The sequence below is a fragment of the Eubalaena glacialis genome, chromosome 19 (assembly GCF_028564815.1).
Source record: "Eubalaena glacialis isolate mEubGla1 chromosome 19, mEubGla1.1.hap2.+ XY, whole genome shotgun sequence".
NCBI lineage: Eukaryota > Metazoa > Chordata > Mammalia > Artiodactyla > Balaenidae > Eubalaena > Eubalaena glacialis.
Genome location: NC_083734.1, coordinates 54,572,100 through 54,594,421, shown reverse-complemented (window position 1 = coordinate 54,594,421; position 22,322 = coordinate 54,572,100). Strand labels below are relative to the sequence as shown.

Here is a 22,322-nt window from a genome sequence, read left to right as displayed (position 1 = left end):
AATAAAAGGCAAACAGTGTCGACTGGAAAGGTTTTTATAATGCTACTTATACAAACAAGATATACAGAGAACTAGGTATAAACTCGTTTTGCACATAGCTTTTACTCAACTCTGAAATCAAAGACATTTATAAATTAAGTCAAAAAAATTTTTCTTCAAATAACAGGATAACATAATATTCTGGATATTAATGTTTCAAATTCAAGATGGAAATGGACTTGAAGCTCAGATTCTTTGGCACTTGACAGGCCTGTGCTCCGGCTCCAGGTAGCAGCGGAGGACTCAGCCCTGCAGGCCCAGCACCCTGGGTGGGGCTCACGCTGGTCAGAGCCAGGGTCACCACTCAGGGTCACCACTCAGGGTCACCACTCAGATCACCTTTTGCATTTGGCATGCTCACTAGCAGGGCTGTCACTCAACTCTCCTGCTCCTTTTTTCTGTTTACATTGCTGTGAAACCTTTGTTTATGCAGCATACTCTGATAGCATTTTGGCTTTCACTTAATGCATCATTTGCAAATTAGCCCACCTGCATTCTTTTCCAATAAATCTGAGAGGAGTGTAGTGGTGCTATAGATACCATCACCACAAATGCCTTAATTATTCAGATAACCCAGAATGCATATATATATATATATATATATATATTTTTTTTTTTTTTTTTTAGATTGTCTTCAGAATTAAAACAAATATATATATATAAATTCATGGACATCTAATGATCCCTTAAATTTGAGAAACACAGACTGAGAGCAGTGGTTCTCAAAGTGTGGGCCCAGGACCCGGGGCATCACCCTCACCTGGGAACTTATCAGAAATGCAGATTTGCAGTCTCCCCTCCCTTCCAACCAAGTGAGTTCCCCGGGCGGGGCCTAGGAATCAGGCCTTTAACCTGACTCCAGCTCAAGCTGAAGAGCTGCTGCTCTAACCCAGTGTGATCACCTGACTTATAGATGAGGAAACTGGCCAAGAGCTACAGCTCAGGATCGAGGTTCATTTATAGGACAACTGGGTCTCAAGCCTGGAACTCTGGGCTTTCGTGCAGTTCGATTCCAAAGCTCTCCATTGGCATTTCTTTCTCAGTTTTTGGTTTTGTTTTCTTTGGTTTGGGTTGAAGGAGGTGATACTAAAGTGTTGGGGTCCTTTCCTTTTGTTCCTTCTAGTGCCAGAACCTACTAAGACCTGTTCAAGCCAGCCCCAACCTGCCGGGACCAGTACCAGTACTTCCACCAGCACTCTTTCCAGCAGCAGCAATGGCAAACGTGCGTCTGCCGGCGGCCAGCAGCCAGCTGCATCCCGTTACCTGCCTCGCGAGGTGCCTCCACGCTTCCGCCAGCAAGAACAGAAGCAGCTGTTAAAGAGAGGTCAGCCACTGCCCACGGGGGCTCTGACCAGCGTGAGCCCCACCCAGGGTGCTGGGCCTGCAGGGCTGAGCCCTCCGCCGCTACCTGGAGCCGGAGCACAGCCGCACCCCAGCAAGCCCCAGCCAGGTAAACCGCACAGAACCCGGCGTTCTTTCTGTCTGAGAACTGGTTTGCTACTTTCAACTTGCTGCCCAGAAATAGAAATGGACATATTTTGATCCATGTTTACTGTACACTTAGTAAAGCTAGCTAGCTAGATGATAGATTGATTCATTTCAATTAGATTTTAAGGTTTACTTCTAGTTCCCCCTACTTATTTATATTGTTCCTCATACACTTTCAGATGGCATTAGCTACTTCAGCTAAGTTTGTTGCTCACCAGAAACTAAAGGTCTACGTCAGTACCTATAAATCTCTCAAGGCAGATGCTTTAGAACCCTGCAGTGAACACTTCTAAATAAAACCCTTTTCCCTCAGGTTACTAGGATGTCTCATGACTGCACACGTACTTTCTGTGCAGGGAGGTAATAGCATTTTATGGGGAGTGGTGTTTCTAAGTAACTTATTCAAGCATCCTGAGGCAACCCTGCCTGCTGTCTCCCCGTGCTCGGCCCCTGCGGTGTCTGGGGCTCTACGCCGCCTGCTGCTTCTTGTGTCCTTGCCTGCAGTTCAACGCTAACTTTCTCTGGGCTCCCAGGAGAGCTCGCCACTTGCTCATTTGCTTTCCAGCTTCCATAATGTCAGCATCTCTCATCTCCTCTCTTTCTTGTTCCCATCTTCTTGACCTCATGGATTTACACTTTTAAAAATTTCTTTACTGGAGTTTTAGGGAAATTTTTGGAAGAGAGCAAAGTGCATGTGTTCGACTGCCATGAATCTCTTATTTTCTTAAATCTTTACGTTTCAAGTAATTTAACTAACAATTGGCAATGGTTCTAGCATGGAAAGCGTATTTGCTGATGGTAGTGAAATTCAGGTCTGTAATTAGAGAGTCAAGGAGGCTTCTTGTGTTAGATTAGAATTTAAAAGAAACATGTCACAATTCATATTAATATTTGTTTTCCTTCATGTGCTGCCTTTTTATATGGGAAATAATTCCAGCATGACATAGAAGTATTTATAGCAGAATTTCTCAAAACCATGACTTTGTGGTTTTATTTGGAACAAATATTTTTAGACAGCTTTGCCATGTCTCTTCAAATAGTCTTTACTTTCATCTGCTAAATTCCTGGTAGAGGGGATGTAGGTCAGTGATTTTCAGCAAAAAGCTAGGAAGAAAAGAAATGATCATATGTATTCACTGAATATAATCCCATCTGCTTAACTGCAACCAGTTTATAGTCAAACATATGGTTACTTTCCACACTGAAATATGGTTCTCCGACCAATCTTAACAGAGACGAAGATTGTATAGTCAGACCTGTATAGCTTGGGGTATTGATTTAAGATGCTTATATAGAAAAACTGAAAAAGAAGTGTAACAGCCCTGCTTTTTTCTGGGCTTATCTCGTTGTAAGATTAGTTGGCAGTCTTTCATCAGTGTTCTCACCAAATGCGAGAGGTGCAAGATGTTACTGGTATCTTCTTAGATAAGTAGAAAGTAATCAAGAAATTGATTCAGTAAAATTTTATATGAAAGTAATATTCTTTAATAAAATATTTGGCTCTGTAATTATAATATCCTTCTCCAGAAAGTTATTCCTAGTTGTTTGTACTTTTTAAAATATATACATTGAAGACTAAATCATCATTTTATACATCAAAACATCTTGAGAAATGGAATCAATCTATATATTTATATTAATAAAATAAGAAATGATTGATTTTTTTTGGCTCCCAAGCAAAAGTCTTTGTTTTACACCAGTTTCATCTCTTCACCAGCAGTCTCTGGTATCACAGCTTCAGCGGTCCCCTCGGAAACCTGTCCTGGTTTTCTAGTTCCTAATGCAGTCTCCGTCTCTCTGCCTGGCTCAGTGCCCTTCCCAGCCTTGTCCAGCCAGCATGTTTCCTTCTGTCCCCAGGTCCTGCTTTCCGTTCTGATTGGGATTGTTTCCGTATGGCTTCACAAATAGGCCACACTCAGTGTTGCCTTTCCCAGCACGTGCACACACCTGATCGCCCTGCCCCTTTCTGTCTGCAAATCACAGTCACCCACCCTCCGTGAAGCCCCTTGAGTATTTCTGTCCTCAAGCTCCTCTTGAAGCTGTAGGATACTCCTTTCGTCCGCAACATGCAGCCTCACACGCACTGTACACTGTGTAACCTGTATTGTATCCTAAAAGGACAGTGTCTGAACCTCCTCTGTGTGACTAGTTGAGCAAAGTGAAAGGAACTCTGAACTGAAGGGGAAGTCCTGGCAGCCGGCACTGGTTATGCCACAGCCAGTACTTCCATTTCTCACCTAAAATGAGACTTCTAAGGTCCTTTCCCTGGAATCTCCAACTCAAACCCGCTTCCAGAGAGCTCGCTTGATTTTGTCAGTGCAAAGCATTGCTGGGACGCCATCCCGTGTCCTAGTGGAATCAGCACAGGGACCTAGGTGGGCGTCCCCGGGCACGGAGGCAGTGTGGCAGCGTGGTCGAGAGACAGGTCCGATTCGTTTTCCAGACCCACGACCGCTGTGTGACCTTGTCACTTAGCCGATTGGCAAAAATTTTAACTGATAAGTGTATATAGTCGTATATAAGTGTAGTGATTCACCCTATTAAGCTTCCAGAAAAATGTTATTTTCTATTCACACTATGTTTTTGCCAACCTGCAGTATAACTCCAGCTTGAAACACTTGAGAGCTTTTATCTTTTTTAAAAAAGGAAAAACTCTCTCGCTGCGCTTAAGGCAGAACAGTGTATTGTTTTGGTGGCTGCTTTGTACATTCATAAACTGAGGCTTTGATTAATACGCGGTAGTGTTTGCTACTTAGATCTTTTGTAGGTAGAAGCAGGAAAGTAAGAAGTTGGACACGTGCCAATTTACATATGGGGCTCATTTAGAAAATTATAGCTAGTGTTGGTATGCCGAACGTTTAGTGGGTGTTCAGGAAAAGCGGGAAAGAGGAAGGAACGGAACACAAAGGAGTAGGAAAGGGCAGCGGTTTATTTGCATGCAGCCAATGGGCAACGCGCCCTTACTCTTTTGGCAGACTTTCAAAAAACAGAGGAAAAGTGGCTCTGGTGCTGCTGTAACTGGGTCCTGAAGTGAAAATGGTTGTGACAATTGAACGAATTTTAAGAGGCAGGAAGATCGGTTTAGTGTCAGCTGCAATTAGATAATCAAAGCTTTCAAATCCTCTCCGCGGATGCCTCCCCCCCGCCCCTCCCGTTGGAGGGGGTGATCGGCTCCCTCCCGGGAAGGGAAGGGCAACGCCAGCTCCTGCCCCGCGGGCGCCTGCAGGTCGCCGGGCGCAGCCCGCACGGAGCCTCCCGGTGGCGACAGCCGGCGGCCCGGGGCGCGCGGCGACAGGGTGGAGCTGGGAACCCGCGCCGCCCTAGATGCGGGCGCCCGGGCGTCCGGCGCGCAAGGTAGCGTGTCCAGGGGGTGGGCGGCCCCTCTCCGCAGGTACTTTCGCCCCCGCGGCCCGCCGAGCCGCAGAAATAGAGCCGACACGGAGCAGACAGCAGCTGCTTCTCCCGGGCCTCGGACGGGGCGCGAGGGGCGCGCAGACGACGCGTAAGATGGCGCCCCCGCCGCTGCGCGCGGAGCTGCTCCGGGCCCCGCGCCGCCGCCCCGGCCGCCCCGCTCGGCAGTGCTTCTCACAGGGTCTGACCCCGGAGGAAGCAGCCTCGTTTTCCTGCCGTTTTGAAGAAAAACAAGGCAATAGCGTTTTCTTTTGGACACTTTCATTATTGTTTTCAGTAAACCTTTCACTCGGTTCTGCATTTCATAATTCCTTGCATTGATAGAAGTTGACGGAGGAGATGCCTCGGAGTCTGTCCAGTGACGGAATTCTGAACTCAGAGCACTTTCTTCCCAAGATTTTTACGCACACTCAAGGCAGTGGAGAGGGAGGTGGCTTCGGTTCTCCAAAGCTGAAAACGGTGGTTACGTTGATCCCGCCCCTTGAAACCGAGGAATGCGTGTTATCAGTAAGCATAGCACTCATGTGTTTTCAACTATGGAAGCCGTTTGGAATGACTTTATAATTTATTATTCTGTCATTTCGGTTAAAAGGACTGCGGTGAGAAAGAATGGACTACGTACTGTTTGTCAGTGTTAGCAATAATGAAGCATCCCGCGCACTTCTGAGTAAATCTTGTCCGCACTTCCCTATCTGATTAATTTGATACCTAATTAAAAGTTCGCTTACTGTAGCTTTAGGAAGCTCTTTGTTAAATACTTTTTCTTGAAAATTTTATCTTTACATGGTACCATTTTGGAATTTAAAAAAAGAAGAAAGCTTTTTTTCTTTAAACCATGCTATCGTGTGATCCTTTTTAATTTAATCACTTAAGACTGTTTACGTTACTTGCATTTTTATAGAGACACCTATTTTTAGAACGTGTGAACCATTCAAACAGCAGGAAAAAAAGTGAATTTAACATTTGGTGATAGAATGTTGTAATGGAAGGAGCACTAGAATTTTATCCTGAAGATAGGCATTTCTGTTCAGTCCTTACTGGTTATTGGTTATAACACCTTTTCCAAATCTGGCCTCTGAGCCTCTGTTTCCCCATCTGTAAAACAGATGTAATTTGTAAGTTTCAGTTAATTTAATGTGTGTGGAAATACTTAGAACTTCAAAGTGCTCTGAAATATGTGATGTCTTAGGGATAGGAAGACTTATTTATAAACTCTCTCAAACTTGCTGCATAACAGATGCATGGATTTTAGCCTTTAACAGTTCCCGGGCTTATACTGGAGAGTTGAGAATAACCTACAAGAGAATTCAGTCTTGGTTTATTTTAGAGCTTTCATTCATTTCAGAATGCCTGTTCCCAGAAGTCAGTCATTTCACAAATTTCTTTCATAGAGTCTTTTAGACTATAGCTAAAAGATGGATTTTTGAATTGATAGCACAGTCAGGAGACTTTGGTTTATGAAAATCATGTTATTCAAATATTCTTGAAGTCATAAATTCTCCCAAGAAGAATGGTGTGCTTTAAACATAAAGAGAGTCATAGTCTTAAAAATGTAAAACATTTTCATTTTGGGGATAAATTCTAGTGCCAGAATATGTGGTGGTGGTGGTGATGGATTGCTGTTGCTACTGGTGGTGATGGTGGTGGTGGGAGTGATAATGCTGTTGATGTGATGGTGATGTTGGTGATGATGACGATGAGGGGCAAGAGAGGAGAGACTTTAGGGACTCCCCAGAACAGAACTAATCAAACTGTGCTCCTCAGAGACCCACAGAAGACTTTAAAGGAGTCTGAGTGGGGAAAGGATGGTGGGGAGTGGGGAAAGCCTAATTTTTCCCAAGTGGCTTTAGGTTTAACTCCTTTGTGTGTTGGGGAAATAGGGTCTGCTCTTTGTTTTCTGTTGTTTGGTTTTTACCACTGCACTAAGAAGATGGTGAGTGGTATTTTCAAATCAACTTAAGTCTATATTTGAAAATCATAAATATTGCATTAAAATCATAACTTTCTGCTTTCTAGTTTTCAAGTCCTTTCCAGCTTTTAAATGCATTTATGTGTTCAAACTATTTTTTTTTTTTGACAACACTGCAATATTTATTTATTTATTTATTTATATATGGCTGTGTTGGGTCCTCGTTTCTGTGCGACGGCCTTCCCCAGTTGCGGCGAGTGGGGGCCACTCCTCATCGCGGTGCGCGGGCCTCTCACTGTCACGGCCTCTCTTGTTGCGGAGCACAAGCAAACTATTTTTTTTTTTTTTTTTGGCTGCACAGGATGTGGTATCTTAGTTCCCCAGCCAGGGATCAAACCGGTACCCTCTGCATTGAGAGTTCCAAGTCTTAACCACTGGACTGCCAGGGAAGTCCCCAAACTTTTTTTTTTTTTTATATTAAAGTCCATAGGATACAGTTGATTCCCATTTTAAAACTTTTTGAGAAGGAAAAAATGAGAAAACAAGATAAAGTGAAAGAAAGAAAATAAAAAACTAAAGCAGAGTGGCACCTTTGTGCATCATGCCTGGCTCGGCACAGGAAGTTCTTTGAGGGGAGACCCGGTCTTGTTCATCTGTGCAGTGTTTGTAAGCTCATCAGTAGGGCTGTTGAACATGCATGTTCAGCAGAATGTGAGTGTCTCAGGGAACTGTCATCTGGGGACACTGTGACTGGAGTCACACAGGAACAGGCTCTGTACGGGGCCCCAAACTGTAGGAAGAGGGGATCCTGTAAAGAAAGCTCCTGGGGCTAAGAGCTTTCTTTAATGTATCAGAAATGGGAACACTAAGGAGTAAGGCCGAAAATCATATTGTAGAACCAAGGCATAGAGTAATTTTTACCATTTAGCCTTAACTTTTTGGTTTTTAATGTATTTAATGTTCATTTTGACCCTATTAACACTCCCAAAAGTGGTATTATCTTGGAAAAATCCGTATATCATTTTGGTGTTCTTGAAGTTTAATTACAATGAAAGACATCGTAATATTTGTCTCTTTCATTTTGTTTCCTTATCCACTGTTTTCATTACAACTAGAAACATTTTAAGTAGAAAAATATTTTTAGTGGCTTACATAGTAATAACACATATAAATGTATATAGCAAATTAACTTGTTAGCCTCACTTTAAGCCCCTCCAAATAGTTCCTTATATAAGGGTGGCCATCTTTGTAAGCTTAGGACAGAAGCCCTCACCTGAAAATGGACTTGAGCTGTTCCGTGCACTGGTGAGAATTGAGCTTCTCCTTTAGGTTCCTTTAGTAGCAGTGACCCCCTGTCCTTTATACCTTCTGTGCCAAAACACAGGTGTAAGTACCCGTTCAGTAAAACTCCCTTGGTGTTTGGGGGACATTTCTTTTTTTCTTCCTTCCTTCCTTTTTTTTTTTTTTTTTTTTTTTTTTTTTGCCACGCCACACAGCTTGAGTGATCTTAGCTCCCTGACCAGGGATTAAACGCAGGGCCACAGCAGTGAAAGCACCAAGTCCTAACCACTGGAGTGCCAGGGAATTCCCAGGGGGACATTTCATCTCATGCTTTCACCTCCTTCCCTCTTTTATCTCCTTTCCTCTAGCCTTCTCTGTCTCGTCTCCTTTCCCACCATCGGTACCGAGTTCCAGAACATTTAGCTCACCTTTGAGTTAGGAGCACTGGTCTCCTGGCGTGCACCACTTGCAGACACATTCTCGCCTTTGAGAAAAGTGTCCTGTTGAGTGGATGACAACACATAGATTCCCCAGTGCTTGCTGGACGTAGCCCCCACTTGATCCAGCTACTGAAGCAGGTGACGGAGGGGAGTGAAGAGGGGAGAAGAGTGGTGCTAATGGCCTTTTAAGGAGCTGGATGAAGCACCTGCAAGGATGCGTGAGTCCCCACGGAGGGACTGCTGATGAACTGCACATTAACGTCTGAGCTTCTGACTTGCTTCTCCCAGGACTGTGGACGGATCCGCTCGGAGGTCTTGCAAGCACCCCAGACTCAGTATGTCTGGATCTTAGTCCGTCGTCTCCCTTTCTTCTCTCCTTCCCAGAGCTGCTCTTACTCCAGTGTTCCCTGTTATAGTTTAATATAGTTCCCTGTGCTATACAGTAGGTCCTTGTTGTTTATCTATTTTATATATAGTAGTGTGTATCTGTTAATCCCAAACTCCTGATTTATCCCTCCCTCCCTCCCCTTTGGTCACCTTAAGTTTGTTTTCTATGTCTGTGAGTCTGTTTCTGTTTTGTAAATAAGTTCATTTGTATAAGTTTTTTAGATTCCACATGCAAGTGATATCATATGATATCTTCTTTCTCTGTCAGTGGACATTTAGGTTGCTTCCATGTCTTGGCTATTCTAATAGTGCTGCCATGAACATAGGGGTGCATGTATCTTTTCCAATTATAGTTTTGTCTGGGTGTATGCCCAGGAGTGGTATTGCTGGATCATATGGTAACTTTATTTTTAGTTTTTTAGGGAACATCCGTACTGTTCTCCATAGTGGCTGCACCAATTTACATTCCCACCAACAGTGTAGGAGGGTTTTCTTCTCTCCAGCATTTATTATTTGTAGACTTTTCAGTGATGGCCATTTCTGACCAGTGTGAGGTGATACCTCGTAGTTTTGATGTTAAGAGGCTTTTGAAGTGTGTGAGTAGGCATTCATGATCTGCTGGAGGTCCATTTGGAAAGACTATTCGGTGCATTACTGAGAAGAGACTGGAGAGGAGCAGGAATGGGTCTGGGGGAGACAGTGAGAAATTCTCCTAGATTCTCATAGGAGAATCCAGTCGTAGTAAGTGAAAGTGTCCTAGAGACTCCAGTGTGTAAACGCACAGGCGAGACTTCATCGTGCCCTCTGTCGTCTCGGGTGCTGGGGCTCCTGCCAGCACTGCCTCGTTGGTGTTGAACTGGCTCTGCTGCCCTTGAGCTCTTCCTCTCCACTCCAGGGAAGGACTGAGCGGTGGAACTTGATCACTGGGGGGGCCGTCCCTTCAGAAGGCGGACGCACTTGTTAGAAAGAGCCCAGGTTGTGCGGCGCTGCTACATACCCTTGGTACACCTTTATGGATGTGTATTTTTTTTACCTAATGACTAATATTTTTCTTGAAATTTGGGATTTTTTAAATTTACGTGAATGAAAAAAATCCTTTTTCTCACAGGCTTATCTCCTTAATTCCAACGTTAGCCTTTGGTCCTTGGCCCTTTGTTGCTCTTGTAAAGCTCTAAGGGCGCAAAGGACTATCCATGAAAGTAGAGAATTCAGGTATTTATCAGCATATTGATTCAGTGTTCTTCACGTAATTTTTCTCCTCGTTTTCCATCTTCCCTTTTCAGGTTTACTTACTGTATTTTTTTTCTTTTTTGGCTGCACTGCACAGCTTGTGGGATCTTAGTTCCCCAAACAGGGATTGAACCTGGGCCTTCGGCAGTGAGAGTGTGGAGTCCTAACCACTGGACCTCCAGGGAATTCCCTAGTTACTGTATTAAATTCATTACTTGCCTTACCCTCTCTCTATCTCATAGAGAAGTTTATAAATTATTTTATCTTGTAAAATGTTATGTAGAATGTTATATAGCTCAAAATGTAATGATCTAGATTTATTTTTCTCACAAGCAACAACATTGCCCCTACATTTTATCATCTCATAATGTCAGAAATTAAATAATATTTATTATTTACAGTTTTATGTTTTGATTATAAATATTTGTAGAAAATTCCAAAACAAAACCATCTGAGTAGGAGGATGGCATATTTTGGAATTGTTCTACATTATTTATTGAAAACTCATTGGGTTTTATGGTTTTTTTATATGCAAACAATGTAGTTCTTTGATTGTTCATTTTAAACGAAAATAATCAGTTTGATTATAAAAATGTCTTTGCTTTACATGTGAAAAGATACTCACCATTACTAATCATTAAGGAGAAGCAAATCAAAACCACAATGAGATACCACTTCACACCCATTAGGCTGGCTATTATTCAAAAATCAGAATATAACAAGTGTTGGCAAGGATGTGGAGAAATTGGAACCCTGGTGTATTGCTGGTATAGTGTTTCATCTTAGGATGAGGGATAGTGGTGATGGTTTCACAAAATGAATGTACTTAACACTGCTGAATTATATACTCAAAAAGGGTTAAAATGGAAAATTATATTTTGTATATTTTACCGGAAAAAAAATCTTCTCTCCAGTATTATAGTTGAGATTGACAGTGTCAAATATGTTGCTAGGTATCTTTTTGTGTGATTCTTATGTAGTATATATAAGCTCTAGATTATAAATTTTAGAGCTGAGAACCTTAGGGCTTATGTAGTTAGTTCATCGTCATCTTTGTAGAGTTGAGAAATGACTTAAGATTGTTCCGCTAATTGGTGGCTTTAGCTAAAACTCATATTTGGTTCTATACATTGATTCTTTTGTTTGTCCAGCAAACGTTTATTGGTTGCCTAATATGTGGCAAGCATTATGGATATAAAACCTTGCTAGGCCAGGCTGGTAACCTCCTACTCCTGGGTGCAGGTTGCAGTGAGTGGTGTCCTAGTCAAGAGGTTGGTGGCCTGCCTTTGGGTAAACCTTGTCCCTGCAGAGGCAAGACCGAGGGAGAGTGAACTGTGGTAGGTTTGCTGACAAGAAGTGATAATCTTTGTTTTTTGTTTGTTTGTTTGTTTTTAATTGGGGTATAGTTGTTTTACAATGTTGTGTTAGTTTCTACTGTACAGCGAAGTGGAGTTCCCTGTGCTATACAGCAGGTTCTCATTAGTTATCTACTTTATACATATTAGTGTATATATGTCAGTCTCACTCTCCCAATGCATCCCACCCCCCCTTTCCCCGCTTGATGTCCATACGTTTGTTCTCTACGTCTGTGTCTGTATTTCTGCCTTGCAAACTGGTTCATCTGTACCATTTTTCTAGATTCCACATATATGCATTAATATGTGATATTTGTTTTTCTCTTTCTGACTTACTTCACTCTATATGACAGTCTCTAGGTTCATCCACGTCTCTACAAGTGACCCAATTTCGTTCCTTTTTATGGCTGAGTAATATTCCATTGTATATATGTACCACACCTTTATCCATTCATCTGTCGATGGGCATTTAGGGATAATCTCTGTTTTTTAACTTGGTCTTATTTTCAGTGTTAAATGATTAGTGGCTCTTTGATCTCTTTATTTTGAGGGCCACCAGGGAAGCCCTCATTGATCTCTTTAAATTGGTTATTACATAAGCTAGTTTTTATAGTAATGGCAAAACCAACAGAGGAAATTGTCATAAACCAGGGTAGCAGAGCCAATCCCTAATATCAATATTTGGCAATAAAGAACTTTGTTGTTTTATGGTAATTTAGATACTTAAAGTTTTCTGTTGCCTATCTTCATTTTCCCTTTGTAGTTTTCACCTGGAATTACCTGCCTACTTTTTTTTTTTAATATTTACTTCTTTATTTTCTTAAGAACAAAAGCCTCAGATTTCCCAGGTTGTGCAGTGGTTAAGAATCTTCCTGCCAATGCAGGGGACACAGGTTCGAGCCCTGGTCTGGGAAGATCCCACATGCCTTGGAGCAACTAAGCCCGTGCGCCACAACTACTGAAGCCCACGCGCCTAGAGCCCGTGCTCCGCAACAAGAGAAGCCACCGCAGTGAGAAGCCCACGCTTGCCGCAACTAGAGAAAGCCTGCGTGCAGCAACGAAGACCCAATGCTGCCAAAAATTTTTTAAAAAGAAGAATAAAAACCTCTTACAAGCGACACAGTTGATTTTTTTTTTTTTTTTGACCATGCCATGCAGCATATGGAATCTTAGTTCCCCTACCAGGGATTGAACCCGTGCACCCGGCACTGGGAACACGGAACCTTAACCACTGGACTGCCAGGGAAGTCCCTACCTGCCTACTTTAGAATCACCTAGACAATCATTCTAAATTCATTACATTCCTTTTAAATCAGGCAACAAAAGTCATTTGTTTTGGGGTGTTTTTTTAAGGTTGAAGTTAGTTTTAGTATGTTCTTTCTAGTGATAGTGATAATTCTTTGAATACTTCCTCTTTTCTTTTAGCTCCATCAAACTATAAAAGAGATTTGGCGGGGGGAACCCAGTTTTACTGTCCATGAGTAAGATTTTTCTTGTTGAAATTAATTTGCAGAGAACATAATAATGAAAGTGTTCTAAAAGAGAAGAAATATTTAATTGCAATTATCTGTATATCGTACTATTTAAAGAAACTCTGTCAAGGATTTCTAAACTGTGTGAGGTATTGAGTGATGCATACTTCGAATAAAGTCTGTTGGAAAATTCGTTGGAATATAAGTTTGATTGCAATGTTAGAAATCCTCAAAAAATTAGGAAATTATAGGAGATAAAATACAGATACCAAATACTAGATTCTTTAAAAGGATCATAACAGTGAAACCATATAAATACTATAGAAGATATCATATAAAGTTATTCTGGGGATCTCCAAAGAAAAGACTAAATTAAGGAAGTAGAAAGCAAATGTGGAAGGAATCCAGATATAGGACTGAGAATATTTTTTATTAATGCACAGGAAACCAGGATAAACCATAATCACTGGTAATAACAGATAAAGTAGTATAAATGTAATCAAATGGTTCTAACTCTTGTACCCTTGATAACATGAGAGATCATTTTCTAAAACCTCTTCTCTCTCTCTCTCCCTCCATCCCCCACCCCCAAAATATTGGTTCTGTTATATGATTCTGCGGGGCATTTACAATTCTTTTCTACCAAATGAGCTGTGTAACTTCTATCTAATACTGTGACTCATTAGAAGTCTTGAAAAGAACTGCAAATTGCACTCAGCATCCATGCGAGCTTCAGTGTTGTAGCCAGCATTTCCCAGAAGCTGAGTATTCACAGGTGTTGCACAGTCGCATAGATTCCAAACTGCTTCCAGTTAAGCCACTTTCTTTACTACAAATGCTTTCAAAGATGCTCCTGTGCTAATGTGCGTTTTGAATCTTCTCAATAGTATGGTGTAGTGGTAAGAATTAAAGAAGCATTAACTCTTTTTTGAATGGGAGCTACTTAGAAGACAAATAACTTTTTTCTTGAAGTCATTTTTTAGTATTTGTCATTCAGAATTGAAAACTCGAAATAAAGAGCTTCCCCCAAAGACTAGTTTTAACAGTTGATTCACTGATAAGTGGGAGGAAAATCTAACTTTGAACTTGTTTCATCTTTTTCAGAAGTCAGCCACAGCGGGCTGGCAGAGCATTATGAAAGTTCCCACTGGGGACAGCAGCCCACTTACAGAAGCGAAGCCAACGGCAGCTGGGATAAAGTGATAATAGACAGGACCGATAAGGAGGCGTGGCCTTCCATCACGGGAACAGAGGCTGAATCTGCCTCAGAATGTACGACAGACACTGACTGTACCTCCAGCTGTGGCTCAGAGAACAGTAGCATGGCTACAGGGAGTGCCCAGGGCAGCTTCACTGGACATACCAAGAAGACGAACGGCAATAATGGCACCAATGGCGCACTCGTCCAAAGCCCTTCTAATCAGAGTGCCCTTGGGGCGGGGGGAGCAAACGGTAATGGAAACGCAGCCAGAGTGTGGGGCGTAGCCACGGGCTCCAGCTCCGGCCTGGCTCACTGCTCCCTCAGTGGTGGGGATGGAAAGATGGACAACATGATCGGAGATGGGAGAAGTCAGAATTGCTGGGGTGCTTCCAACTCCAATGCTGGCATTAATCTCAACCTTAATCCCAATGCCAACCCAGCTGCCTGGCCTGTACTTGGACATGAAGGAACTGTGGCGACAGGCAACCCTTCCAGTATTTGCAGTCCAGTCAGTGCCATAGGTCAAAACATGGGCAACCAGAATGGGAACCCAGCGGGCACTTTAGGTGCTTGGGGAAACTTGCTGCCGCAAGAGAGCACAGAACCACAAACGTCCACTTCTCAGAATGTGTCTTTCAGCGTACAACCTCAGAACCTTAACACTGATGGACCAAATAACACTAACCCCCTGAACTCTTCACCAAACCCTATCAATGCAGTGCAGACAAACGGACTGCCAAACTGGGGCATGGCTGTTGGTATGGGGGCCATCATCCCGCCCCACCTGCAAGGCCTTCCTGGTGCTAACGGATCATCAGTTTCTCAAGTCAGTGGGGGTGGCAGCGAAGGAATCAGCAGTTCTGTGTGGGGACTGTCCCCAGGTAACCCTGCCACAGGAAATAGCAATTCTGGGTTCAATCAGGGGAATGGCGACACTGTGAACTCAGCATCAAGTGCTAAGCAGAATGGCTCCAGCAGTGCTGTGCACAAGGAGGGAAATGGAGGGAACGCGTGGGATTCGGGACCTCCTGCCGGTCCTGGCATCCTCGCCTGGGGGCGGGGCAGTGGCAACCATGGCGTCGGTAACCTCCATTCAGGAGCTTGGGGCCACCCCAGCCGAAGCCCCTCTAACGGGGTGAACGGGGACTGGGGAAAGCCCCCAAACCAGCATTCCAGTAGCGACATCAATGGGAAAGGATCAACAGGGTGGGAGAGTCCTAGTGTCGGCAGCCAGAATCCTGCCACGCAGCCTGGCAGCGAACACACGAACTCTTGGGCCAAAGCTGCGTCTTCTGGAACGACAGCAAGTGAAGGAAGCAGCGACGGTTCTGGCAGCCACAACGAAGGAAGCGCTGGGAGGGAAGGAGCAGAAGGCCGAAGGCGAGACAAAGGGATTCTAGACCAAGGGCACATCCAATTGCCAAGGAACGATCTTGACCCAAGAGTTCTGTCTAATACTGGTTGGGGACAGACTCCAGTAAAGCAAAACACTGCCTGGGAATTTGAAGAATCCCCAAGGTCTGAGAGAAAGAATGACAATGGGACAGAGGCCTGGGGTTGTGCAGCTACTCAGCCTTCAAACTCAGGGGGGAAGAACGATGGGTCCATCATGAACAGTACAAATACCTCTTCAGTATCGGGGTGGGTCAGCTCACCACCTGCTGCTGCGCCAGCAAACACAGGTTGGGGAGATAGCAGCAGCAAAGCGCCAAATGGCCCCGGGGTTTGGGGGGACACGATAAGCTCTACTGCTGTTAATAATGCTGCTGCGGCCAAGAGTGGCCACGCTTGGAGTGGGACCGTAAATCAGGAGGACAAGTCACCCACCTGGGGTGAGCCTCAAAAACCCAGATCTCAGAACTGGGGAGATGGACACAAATCGAATCCAGCCTGGAGCACAGGAGGGGGAGATTGGGCAGACTCGTCTTCTGTCCTTGGACACTTGGGGGATGGGAAAAAAAATGGCTCTGGATGGGATGCTGACAGTAATCGATCAGGGTCTGGTTGGAATGAGGCTCCAAGGTCCGGGACCAGTGGCTGGGGCAATGGCACAAATGCAAAGGTGAATCCAGGGACAAGCTGGGGAGAGTCTTTAAAGCCCGGCCCCCAACAGAACTGGGCAAGCAAACCCCAAGACAGCAGCGCGAGTAACTGGGGAGGAGCCACTTCCGTTAAACAGACAGGAACAGGGTGGATTGGGGGGCCGGTCCCTGTCAAACAGAAGGACAGCAGTGAGGCCACGGGCTGGGAGGAACCTTCCCCGCCATCTATTCGACGCAAAATGGAAATTGATGACGGTACCTCAGCTTGGGGCGACCCGAGCAACTACAACAATAAAACTGTAAACATGTGGGACAGAAACAACCCGGGCATCCAGAGCAGTGCCTCGGTCAGCACCACCACCAGCACCAGCACCACCACCGCGAGCACCAACGCAAACGTGGCCGAGGCGCCCCCGACACACCAGGCCAGCGCCCAGCTGAACCGATCGCCACTGCTCGGTCCAGGTACGTGGGGGACTGTGTGTTCCTTTAGAGGTAAAGAAAAAAGTTTATTCTCATTGCATTTGCACACATACTCGAATAGTGTTTTTGTAGCAAATAACATTAAACTGATTTTAGTGCCCTTCACCTTACAATATCGTATTGAATGTTACCCAAAGAGAAGAAAGTTAAGTAGGATTCTCTGATAGCTTTTGATTCAAGAAAAAAAAATATTAAGCACCTTCAAAAGAAAGGAGAGGAAAGAAGAAATACATCCTCTTCGGAAAGATTGGGGACCATTATGTTAGTTTGTGTTTACTTATTACGAAGTCTTTTTGGTTTGTTTGTTTGTTTTTGGCTTCGCTGCACGGCATGCGGGATCTTAGTTCCCTGACCAGGGATCGAACCCGTGCCCCTGCAGTGGAAGCTCAGAGTGTTAACCATTGGACCGCCAGGGAAGTCCCAAGTCTTCACTTGCTTATGAGATAAACCAGTGGTTCTCAACACCAGAGGGCTTTCGTTAGAATTACCCGGGAGCTTGGGAACTGGGGGATACCAATCTCAGAGATTGCTAGTGTCATTGGTCTGGAGGGAAGCCTGTTTACTGGCCATTTTTAAAGCTCCACAGGTGTTTCTGATTTGGTTAACAGCAAAATAAAACCATTTTTGTAAAATGTGATGACATTATACAGTACAAATCATGTTTTGATTTCAGTTGAAAGAAAAATGCTAAAATTAGACTAAAAGCTGTGTTTTGAGTTCCTGCTTTGTGCAAGGCATTCTACTAGATACTGCAGTGGAAGAGAAGAGAAGATGATTCAGACCAGAGCCTGCCCACAGGGAGCGTGAATTGTGACTGAGAATAAACACGCAGCCCGGACCATGAGAGAGAGAGAGAGAGAGAATTCAATTCAGCTGGACTTCGTAACTAGAGAACTAACAGAAGCTCCACATCTCTGACTTGAGTATTGGTCCATGGTCCAAAGGGTCTGCCCGAGTGGTGAGAGGACTGGGCTCCCGGGGCTGGGAGGGACCAGCAAGAGAATATAATCCAGCGACTTCCCTGGTGCCACAGTGGTTAAGAATCCGCCTGCCAATGCAGGGGACACAGGTTCAATCCCTGGTCCGGAAAGATCCCACATGCCGCAGAGCAACTAAGCCCGTGTGCCACCACTACTGAGCCTGCGCTCTAGAACCTGTGAGCCACAACTCCTGAGGCTGTGTGCTGCAACTACTGAAGCCCGCACTCCTAGAGCCCGTGCTCCGCAACAAGAGAAGCCACCGCAATGAGAAGCCCGCGCACTGCAACGAAGAGTAGCCCTCGCTCGCCGCAACTAGAGAAAGTCTGCATGCAGCAACAAATACCCAATGCAGCCAAAAATAAGTAAATGAATAAATAAATTTTTAAAAAGAGAGAGAGAAGATAGTCCAACTCAGGGCATTATATTCAGGGGCTTCCCTCTTCTACACACTCACCAAGCAACTAGTGCCAGGGAGGCCCTGCCCCCACCCGGCACACTTCTTTCCTGGTCACTCTGACTACTGTGTCCTTAGACTGAGCCTCAGGCAGCCTCATCCAATTTCTAGAATCATTTGTTTCACTTTGGGACAATACAAAGCAAGGCTTAATTTCTCATGCCTCAGAATTTCAGACAACTGCATATGATTATCATGTCCCATCTACCCAATCTCCAGGAAGTAAATATTCCTAGCTCCAGCCACTATTCCTTATGGTCATGGTTGTAAATCCTTTTTGTTGTCAGCTGGCAAAGCTATAGCTTGTGGGTCCTCGTGCCCAGAACTGATGTCATTGCTTTAAGTATGGTTTAAACAGTGCAGAATTAGTTGAGACTAACCTCCCTCGTTCCCACAACCGTGCTCCTAGCAATGCATTCTAAGTTTCATTTAGTCTTCTTGAGCCATGGCACACTATTTTTCTTAAATTGAGCTTAAAATCTGAAGTCTTTCTTTTTGTTAAGGCCACTGTGAGACCTCCTCACTCAGGACTGTCCTTGTGCAGTTGGCGGCTTGATCCTAGGTGTAACACTTTGTTCCTGGTAAACTTGCGTTCAAGTCCCCCAGCCTCTTGAGATCTTTTTGAACCCTGATTCTGTAATTAGCATATTAGTTATCCCTTCCAGTTTTATGCCATCCCTAAATGTTAAAAACATGCCATAGAGACAAGACTAAGGATAGAGTCCTTTCTCCGTGGTCACTCACTCAATCATCTTATATATGGAACCGAATTTACATCCAGAACCCAACCTGCAAGGGAGTCTACAGTGTAGTTTTTTTTACCTTTGGGCCTCTATAATACAAGAAGGCTAATAGAAAGCAGTAGAATGGATGCTGAGTGCCTGTTGACCGTCACATGCAGAGATTTGGGTTAAAAAAAAAATTGTCGTGACCATCGGACATCATTGAAACAGATATGAGGAGAGACTGTGTTGCGCCTCCACTGCCTTGTACCAGAGCTCCATCCCAGACCCAGCCAAGGGTGGCTGCTTCCATCCCAGACCCAGCCGCTCTGATCCAGCTCCCACCCCCAAGCCTCCTCAAGCACGTGGTTTATGGTCACCCAGCAAAGCCCTATAGTTTGTAAGTTTTCTTATGCTCTCATACCCACCGGTATGAACGCTTCTAGAACTGGTACCTTTATCATTTTATTTGGCATACATTTAATCAGAATGCATTGTTGAACACCTACTGTGTGCTGAGATGTAACCGTGTAGAAGACGGAAGCTCTGCCCTTTTTGAACCTCCAGAAAGACAAGTACCCAGACAATTACAGAATGCGGACCAGGAAAGTATGGCATGTAGGATGGCACCTAACCAAGGTTTTGATCATGAGGGGTCGGGGGTGAGCAGATATTGGGTGATAGTGCAAAAGAGTGTTTCAGATAGAGGGACGAGCATATAAGGCCTGGAGGCAAGAGAGAAGGTGGCATATTTGAGGAACAAAAAACTTCAGAGTGGTTGGTGCTTGGGATAAGTGGTAGTAGGGGTGACGGGAAGGCCTTGCAGAGAGAAGAGACCAGGGCAAGAGCAGGCAAGTTCTTTCAGGCCATGTGAAGGAGCTGGGGTGTATCCAGAGGTGTGGGAAGCTATTGAGAAGATAAAGCAGATTGAATGATCAGACTGACTTGTAGAATCATTTCAGCTATAAAATGAAGAGAGGGCTACTGGGAAGAAAAACTGGAGTTGAGGAGCTGAGCTAAGCCGTGTTTGGTGTGATGGGGCAGCCTGGGTTGGAATAGTGGCAGGGGGTACAGACAGAGATGGCAGCCAGACTTGGAAACCATTTGGATGCGGGAGCAAAGAAGGAAGGTGAGCAAAGAGGGTTCAGAACTCCGGCAGGTGGGCAGATAACGGTGACATGCACTGACTCATCCGGGAGCACAGGAGAGACACATCCCGTGGAGGGGACAACAGAGGTTGGCTATGGAAGACTGGGCCTCAGCCAGAGATGGGGCTGAAGATACAACTGTGGGAGAATGGCAGTGAGCAGAGCGGCAAGGTCGAGAGGAGAGATTTTTGTTTAAGATGGTAGAGTTCTGAGCGTGTTTAAAAGCTGATAGAAAGGGGCATGTGGAGAGGGAGATGGATGCAAAGGAAGGAGACCCCACATCCCGTCGGAGAGGGCACGCCATCTGTCTTGTAGAGGAGGCCGGCTGGCTGTGACCAGAGGGTGAGGGGCACCTTCTGGTGTTCCTTTTCCTCAGAGTATTGAGGACACCAGCCTGCGGGTGCAAGGGCTTGGAGCAGAGGTGTGAGCAGAGGCCAGGTGTGCATGGGCCCATGTAGAGAAAGGACAGAGCTGACCAGGGGCCCCTGAAGGGTTGCTAGGCAGTATTCAGACCCAGAGATCATAGTTCCACAGTGGATATACGCATTTATTCCGCATGTGTTTACGGGGACCTGCTAGGTGCCAGGCAGCGCTCTGGTTGCTGGGGATACAGCAGGGAGCAAAACAGACAGAATCCCTGCCCTGGTGGGTGTGCGGTCTAGCAAGGGAGGCCAAGGCTCCGTGAGTTAGCACGTATGCAGGTAGGGTGTCAGGTGGTGAGGTGCCGTGGTCGGGTGGAGGGGCCGTCAGCTTGCCTAGGGCAGCCTGGGCATGTGGGCAGCTGTTTGGTTTCCACTGCAAGCATTTGGCAGCTGGGGTGAAAGGAGAGCTGTCCTCCTTTCTGTGTTCAGTTCAGATACCTCCCTCCAGCCTCCTCCCAGGCTCCCTGGCAACTCACCATGTCAGGAATTCTTTATGGAGCTCAAGACTGTCTTAGCCTCTACATGCACTTCACTGTCACTAAACCGAAGTTCAAAAACCTGGTGGTCCATGGGCTACACTTGGTCCCACAGATGTGCCTTTTGGGCCCACATTGTTTATGTGAATCAACTTTTTTTTTTCTTTTCTTTTGGCCACATTTCGCGGCTTGCGGGATCTCAGCTCCCTGACTAGGGACTGAACCAGGGTCACGGCAGTGAAAGCCCGGAATCCTAACCACTAGGCCACCAAGGAACTCCCCTGAATCAACATTTTTTAATGAAAATGTTTTATATAAAATTCCAGAATCTGGCTTCTTTTGGAAACCTGGAAGCTCTGATACATTGGATTTCCATGGCAGCAGTGAACTAGAATGGTCCCCTTTGGATGAGGCGTGTGCTTTCTAGTTTGCCACACTCCCCACCACCCCCTATTATACCCCAGCACTGAAGCCTTTGAGCAGTAGCTATTGATCATCAAGCTTGTGCTGTTACTCTTCTTACGTGGGCCTGTTTACATTAACTGGCTGGCTTCCTGGGGTATTTGAATTTGTGATTCCTGTTTTTTACTAATACATGATTAACATTTCTAGGCACTTAAATTTGATAAAGTACTTGAGAGAATGAGAGGAAGCAAGAAGGAAGAAAGGTAATTGATGCCAGAAATGAAGGGATGTAAACATTAAGATATGGTCTAGTGGGAGAGGCCAGTAATATAAAATTTAGTGTTGTGGTTAGCATTATAGTAAAGGTATACAAAAGTACTCCAAGAAGAGCTGATAGTTAAAAGCAGCTATCGTGTCCCACCCACCCAGGTCTTTCTTCTGGAAGTCCTCGTTCCCATGACTGTTCCTCAGGGGTCACGGTTTGAGCCCCCTTATCCCCTGCTCATTGTCTTCTGGAAAAGCTCCAGCTGAAATGTGCCCTGTGCCTGGCTCCGGGGTCCTGGCGATAAGCGTGGCCTGGCAGCACCGGGCAACCACGTGTGGCACATCTTCATGCATCATCTCATGTGGTCCTCACGGCCCCCAGGGTTTTACAGAGGAATCCCTGGGCAGTTAAATAGCTTACCGAGGGCACATGTGGTGAGGAAGTGGTGAGGTCTTAGATGGTAATACATACCTTGCCTGCTGCCACTTCTAAAATATTACATCCATGACACCCCACAGAGATTGGGACATCATTACGTACATTTGTGATTTTTTTTTTCCTCTGTAATATTTTACCCTTAGAATCTCCTCTTACTGGTTTTTAGTAGGCAAAGAATGAGCTTTACCCTGGATAAAAGCATTCCTGTTTGGTTGGAAGGGCCAAAATCATTTTCTTGTGTGTGAAAAATATTTATAGGTAATATTTTTTTAAC

General features: G+C 44.8%; 1 protein-coding gene across 1 annotated transcript in view; it reads left to right on the top strand.

Moving 5' to 3' along the window:
- Positions 1-22,322, top strand: part of TNRC6C (trinucleotide repeat containing adaptor 6C) — a 141,081-nt gene that overhangs the window by 76,860 nt on the left and 41,899 nt on the right. The window contains exons 4-5 of the mRNA XM_061176813.1: positions 1,163-1,489; positions 14,117-16,720. Of these exons, the coding sequence (XP_061032796.1) occupies positions 1,163-1,489; positions 14,117-16,720 (2,931 nt within the window). The remainder of the gene's footprint in view (positions 1-1,162; positions 1,490-14,116; positions 16,721-22,322) is intronic.